This window comes from Amaranthus tricolor, chromosome 2 (assembly GCF_026212465.1).
Source record: "Amaranthus tricolor cultivar Red isolate AtriRed21 chromosome 2, ASM2621246v1, whole genome shotgun sequence".
NCBI classification, from domain to species: Eukaryota; Viridiplantae; Streptophyta; class Magnoliopsida; order Caryophyllales; family Amaranthaceae; genus Amaranthus; species Amaranthus tricolor.
Window position 1 is genome coordinate 1,647,526 of NC_080048.1, and position 7,135 is coordinate 1,654,660.

A 7,135-nucleotide genomic window follows, 5' to 3' on the forward strand; every position below is an offset into this window, starting at 1 on the left:
TTACATGAGACTGTCTCATTATGAGATGAGTTTATACAAATAAGCTATTTTTTTTTAAATGATGACTTTAAATTTGTATAATTAATCACTAGTTATAAGTAATAACTTTAAAATCATAAAAAATTATTAATATAAAAATAAATGTGAATTGAGCTAAAACAATTAAAATGATCTTCAATGTTAGAAAATTTGTAGACTAAAAAACCAATAATGTAAATGAGTAGACAAGTACTTCGTAATTTCGTATTATTGTGGATACAGCTGTTTCCCATTATCATAATCTACAGTAGTTTTAAGGCTTTGTATACACCAATTTATCGATTACATCTTGCATCCTTCACAAATTACAATCTACTATTATCTTTCTCAAAACCCACAGTTATGGCTGATTTTGGAATCTCCATTGTTGAAAAGCTCATAGAGGTGATTGGGAGTGAGCTCATCAAACACATTTTTTACCGTTGGGGCTACAAATCTGAGCTTGAAAAACTTGAAAAAACCATCATATTCATCAAGGCTGTGCTCGTTGACGCTGAGGCTAAGCGCAACCTTTCAATGGCACAACAGGGCTATATATCCGATCTCAAGGCTGCTGTTTACGATGCTGATGACTTGTTCGATGAGCTCTTCACTCTGGCTAAGCTCAATGAGATCGATGGCAACAGGGGTGGTAAGTTCTTCGAAAAGGTACGTGCCTTCTTTTCTTCAAAGAAAGACAAGGTTAGTCGAGCTAAACAGATGTCTCGTAGAGTTAAGGAAATTAGGAAGCAATTGGATACTATTGCTGACGATCATAATAAATTTGGGCTTATTAACTATACCCCTATTGTTAGGAGGCGGGAGGAAACTTGTTCTTATGTTGATGTAAAGGATATTATTGGGAGGGATTCTGATAAGAAGGAAATCTTAGATGTGCTGTTAGATCCTAGTGCTAGTGATGAATTTTGTTTCTTGACTATTGTGGGACTGGGTGGATTGGGAAAAACGGCTCTTGCTCAACTTGTATTTCAATATGAGAGCATTCAAAAGGGGTTTTTGTCATTATGGGTATGTGTTTCAGATCAAGATGGGGCACAATTTGATGTGATGACAATACTTTGTAAAATTTTAGAATTACTTACTAATGAGAAGCTAGATAATAGATCCTTGTTTGAGTTAGTGCAAAGGAAGTTTCAAGAGCAAATTAGTGGAAAAAAGTACTTTTTAGTTCTTGATGATATATGGAATGAGGATTATGCAAATTGGAAGGAATTGGAGAAATTCTTGAGGATGGGTCTAGTGGGAAGCAGGATTGTGGTAACCACTCGTTCAGAGAAGACAGCTTGTTGCATAGGAAGTAAGCATGTCCATAAGTTAAAAGGTTTGTCCGAGGAGGATTCGTGGTCTTTATTTGAGATGACAGCATTTGGAGAAGGAGAAAAAGATGAAGAGTTAGTTAAGATAGGGGTGAATATCGTCAAAAAATGTTGTAACAATCCTCTTGCTATAAAAGTTATAGGAAGTCTTTTACATGGTCAAGTAAGAAATAAGTGGGAGTCAATTGAAGAGAGTGATTTGGGTGAAATTAAGGAGGGTAGTGACCAAATTTTGCATACATTGAAGCTTAGTTACTACAATCTTACACCCTCGTTGAAGAGTTGTTTTAGTTACTGCGCAATATTTGCGAAGGATGAAGAGATATATAGGGAGCAGTTGATTGACCTTTGGTTGGCACAGGGATATATTGTACCGTTAGATGGGGGTCAAAGTTTAGAAGTTGCTGCGGAGGAATATTTTTTAATTTTGTTGCGAAGGTGTTTTTCTCAGGATGTAGTGAAGAATAAGTATGGTGATATTAAATTTGTTAAAATGCATGACTTAATCCACGATATTGCTCAAGAAGTGAGCAAAGACGAAATTTGTGTTGTAAATTCTAAAACAAAGAATGTGGGAGAGAAGGTACGTCATTTGAATGATGATTGTAAATATGAAAAGCATATAATGTGTTGTGCTAAGATTCGTTCATACTTTTCGAATGGAATGGTTGATAAAGAAGTAGAGAACATGACTGCTTTAAGGACATTGGTTGTGTTTTCAGGTGTTGAAAGATTGATATCATCATCTTGGCATAAGTTTTTGCTTTTGAGATGTGTTTACTTACATGATGATGAATTGTTAGCACTACCTGATTCCTTTACAAGACTCTATAATCTACAAACATTAATTTTAAAATCTGAACGATTAGAGGAGTTGACAAAAGACTTTGGTAATTTGATTAACCTTAGGCATTTGGACATAAGCGGATGTCATCGCTTGATAGGTATGCCTTTAGGTATTGATAAATGTACAAATCTTAGAACTTTACCATATTTTGTAGCGGGCAATGGGAATTCATATGCAAAACTCAAAGTGTTACAAGTTCTCAATAAGATCAAAGGAAGCATCCGTATCTTAATAAGAGAAAATTATGAACATGTGGATGAAGTGAGTGATACAGAAGGAGGTTATTTGAAAGACACGAAACATCTCACTAATGAGCTTAATATTAAATTTGAAGGTGAGTGTATTAATCTTGAAGGCCTCATGAAAAACTTGCAACCACCTTCCCCTCTCAAGAGTATAAAGTTGTACAGCTACAATGGTAAAACAATACAATGGTTTGCAATCTCTCCCCTACATCATCTTATCCGCATTAAGATCAAAAGGTGTGGTAAGTTGGGGCAAATATCTGGGCTTAGTAAACTGCTCCATCTGAAATCATTGAAACTTCGTGACTTATATAGTGTAGAGTATATGGAGGAAGGAATGAGCAATAGCAACGATGATACAAAAGAAGTGGTTGATTTCTTTCCTTCTCTTGAATTTCTAGAAATTCATGGAATGGAAGAGTTGAAAGGATGGTGGAAGGAGGGAGGTATGAGATTGAGATTTCCCACTCTATGTACGTTGCGGATTGAAGATTGCCCTAAATTGGCTTCATATTTCATTTGCCCTAGCTTGGAAGATTTGTACTTAAAAAATATCAATGAAAGGTTGGTAATAACTTGTGAGAATTATCAAGTTGATGTGATCACCAAACCGAGGGATTTTTTTATAAGATGCAAGGTGAGTCATCTCAAATCACTACGCTTAAATGGTATTACTAAACTCACCCTAAATGATTGTATCGATTCAGAGGTGGAGAGCTTTGTAGAATTCAAAGAGGAATTAAATCAGAGTTGTGCTTCTTCCCTCCAAACACTTACAATTCTATGTTGTGACAATCTGAGGAGACTTTCAGGGTTGGAGTCCCTTACAGCCTTGCAGAAGCTGTCATTGCATCAAAATTACAATTTGAGCATCAATGAAGATGACGAAGAGCCTTGGAAATCCTTTCATTCCCTTCGTGAACTCAGATTTAATTATCTCCCAGAAATGAAAAGTCTGCCTAAAGGGATGCAACACTTGACCTCCCTCCAATACCTCCAACTTTTAAGTTGTGGACTACAAGGGCTACCACAATGGATGAGTTGCTTATCATCTCTGCAATCTCTATTTATATTTAATTGTTCAGGCATCGAATCATTTCCAGAAGCAATGATGATGGTTCAATACCAGATTGTCCAGATCTAATAAAAACATGCAACAATTCCGACAGAAAGAAATTCCAGAAAATCAAACACATCCCAAAAATCAAAGCGGTAATTACATACTTTATTTTAATATAAACATCTAATAAATGGTTTGCATCTTTACTTTCGAACATAAAACCCCTCCTCATTAACGGCTTAATTAATCATGCAACTCCATTAATTTTTTCAGTTTGCTTTTTATGATGATGGTTCTTTCATAAAACATTTACGAGGTTCTTAACTTTCGTCAAAAATCACTCTACAAACTCAAATATTTAATTCAATTTCTATCCAAGACAGATTTGTTGGATAGAAATCATTTTCCTCAACTGTACTTCATATGCCTTTGTGAATTGGTTTTCTCTTTTTCTTTTTTTTATTAACCCTGACTCCTTTCATATTATGGTTGTAGACTTTGTAGTACGTTAATGATGGATTTAGTTTTGCAGATGAATCTTCTGATGATGATTAGCGCGTGGCGTGAATATAAGAAGGTTAGATTTCAGTCCACTTGTCTTTCTGTTATCACTTATCAGTATGAGATTGCAAAAAAAATATAAAGTGAATGTTGCTCATGTGGTTTATATTGTAAAGGTTAGATTTTTGCCATTGTAAAAATGATGAAAATATATCATGTCTGAAAAATATATAAGCTCACTTTGACCGCAAAAAATAGTTTTGCTAACATTTAAAACTGTATATTTATAGTACAATATGATCTGATCTTAATCATTATCTCGTGTTTGTACTTTCTAATAACTATAGCGTCGTGATTTTTCTATATTTTTATTTCTATGGGTTTAAAGTGGAAGAACTTTTGAATTTACCGTTATAGTAATGTGGAAGATCAAAAAAGAATGAAGGGAGTAATTTTATAATTTCTCTCATTTTAGTATTTTAATTACATAATCTAAAAAGCAGATAATATTAAAACAATGTGAATGATTGATTTTAATTATTAGTTTAATGTATTTTATATCATTTCAGTTTGAATTTGTGCAGGTTATTCAGTCTTACATGCAACTTAAATAGAAGGCATATACTACTCGGAAGTATCACCTGCAATTCTTGTTACTGAATATTCAAGAAATTGATTTTGAACTTTGATATTCTGTTCATAAATTGTAAACTCGATCTTATGCACTCAATTCGTAGGTTTTGTTAGACTTCTCTTTAGTTTAATAAGGTTGACTAGCTATGTACTTTTTTTACTAGGTTATTTATTTAGGACCGAAGAGAAAAGTCAATAAAGAAGCGTTGAATTCTACGGGTTGGATAACCCTAGGCGGAGAGTAGCCATTTATGGTGAACTTCGTTAACAATTTATTGTGTTTTGTTTATTTTATTTTTGCTTATTTATCTATGTCATTCTTCTAGACCTGGGAAAATTTGATCCGATCCGAAAATGAACCCAGGACCCGACCCGACAAAACCCGAACCCGACCGACCCGAAAGAGACTTAATCCGAAACATGACCGACCCGATAATTACCCGATCGAAAATGACCCGACTGGAAACCGACCCATTTTGACATATTTAATATCAATTTTTAGAGTAATTTCAATGTTAGAATTCATTTCAAATAAAATTTTAGTTTTTAAAGTATCTCAACATATTGAGTATATCACTTGAACTCTAAAACTCATCAATAGATCTCAAAAAACACGTATTTAACGTCTTTTTAGCCATCGTAATTATTTTTCTTTAAAAACATGACGTTATAATCATCTTAATTGAATACATGTATCTTGTTAAATCAGTCAAATGAGTTTTTAATTCTTCTACATTTCAGTAAACAAATCAATATAATTTATACGAACGTTTCGCACGTTTGAATGAGCTTTTCAAAAAACGAATGTCGCTACCCTAAATTATAAAACGCGTATCTTATAAGACGAAATAAGTACTTAGTTAGATGTATATCTTTCCAACATGAAAATTGTGAAGATAATTTTAACGTCATTTTTATCTAACGTTACAATTATAATAAACAAAATAACTTTTACAAAGCGCGTATCTTATAAGTCTTTCAAAATAAGTATTAATTCCCTTATTTTTATTGCACTTAAATGAACCTGACATACCAACTATTTTTTGAAAATCGACATGTAATTTCTCTAATGATTTTTTTTAGACATTTTAATGATTTTTTTTTTATGTTGAATTAGTCGATTGGATATTCTAATGTTTTATGGTAACCCGTTGGGTCAATCCGAACCTACCCGAAACCCAGAGTGATCCGACCTGAAACTGACCTGATCCGAAACTGACCCGACCCGAAAATGACCCGACCGAAATTGATCCGACCCAAAACCCGACCGACCGACCGTTTTCCTAGGTCTACATTCTTCGAACCCATAATTAGGATTATTTTTATTTTTGCTTAAAAGGCGGCTGATGAAATTTTTTTTATTAAATATTTCCTCCTATTCATCATAAATATCTCATTTTTTTTTTTGGTTAAGTCACCCTAAATAACTCATCCTTATCCTTATTTTTTTAGAGTATATTAAACAGATAGAGGAGTATGTGAGAAAAAGAGGACATTTGAGAATACAAAGAGGAGAAAAGTGAGGTTAAAATAAGAAAAAATGAGTAAAAATGAATAATTTTACATTTTTTGGTGCTTTTTGTTTTTGTTTTTGTAATGTAATGAGATAAGAAAAGAAAAGAATTTATGATAAGATAAGATAAGGTTTGCTATCAAAGTGGAAGGCAAAACAATCTTAACACAATCTCATAATAAATGGGATTAAAAAGCAAAAAGCTAAGGACAAACGAAACTTTGAGTATGAACCAATTACAGAATTTGTAATAATGCATATAAAAAAATTAAAATAAATTATAAAAATATTTATAGAAGTATATAATTAAAATTAAATTGATCAGTAATATTATATCCCATAAGTTTATGAAAATCATGAAATTGAGTTAAAAAGTCAATCAAACAAGCACTTGCTATTACTAACAGGGGTGATTGCTAGTTGACTTTTTTGACTTTTGTTACTATCGTTGACTTTCAATGTTAATGGCTTACTGTTATTAACAACGAAATACCTTTATCTAAGCTTTTGTTCGGATATGGCCCGCTATTAGTAATAGTGGGTAATTACTTAAATTGGGTCAAGAAGAGTCAGCCTAGCAATCGCCCGCTCTTACTAATAGCAAAAACATTACTATACCTCAGGTTTGGACTGACTTTTTTGATAGAGTTTAATAGCGAAGATTACTATATCTCAGGCTTTGATTTAGAGACGCTTATTTTAAGAAATAAAAGTTATCAAGCTCATATTGAGAATTTTTTAAAAAAAAAAACTTAATTGTATCAAATTTTGGTTACGGGAACAGCTAAATTCTTGAGAGACCGTCTCTTTGAGAGACGTTTCTCAAGCCCAACCCATTTAAGTTTAATGCTTACTTGACATATTCTTAATGCCTACTTACCGTATCCTTAATGTCTACTTTCATTATCTTAAAAGCCTACTTGTATAATTTTTAATGTCTACTTACAATATTTTAAAAAATATATAATGGGCTGATCCAAT

The 7,135-nt window shown here is 32.8% G+C and overlaps 1 protein-coding gene across 1 annotated transcript; it reads left to right on the top strand.

Annotated features, from left to right (window-relative positions):
- Positions 1–263: 263 nt before the first annotated feature.
- On the top strand, positions 264–4,951 carry LOC130807019 (disease resistance protein RGA2-like). The gene is made up of 3 exons (XM_057672302.1): positions 264–3,659; positions 4,040–4,084; positions 4,593–4,951. Exon 1 carries the CDS (start codon positions 382–384, stop codon positions 3,589–3,591), a length of 3,210 nt encoding a protein of 1,069 aa, XP_057528285.1. The 5' UTR covers positions 264–381; the 3' UTR covers positions 3,592–3,659; positions 4,040–4,084; positions 4,593–4,951.
- The last annotated feature ends 2,184 nt before the right edge of the window (positions 4,952–7,135 follow it).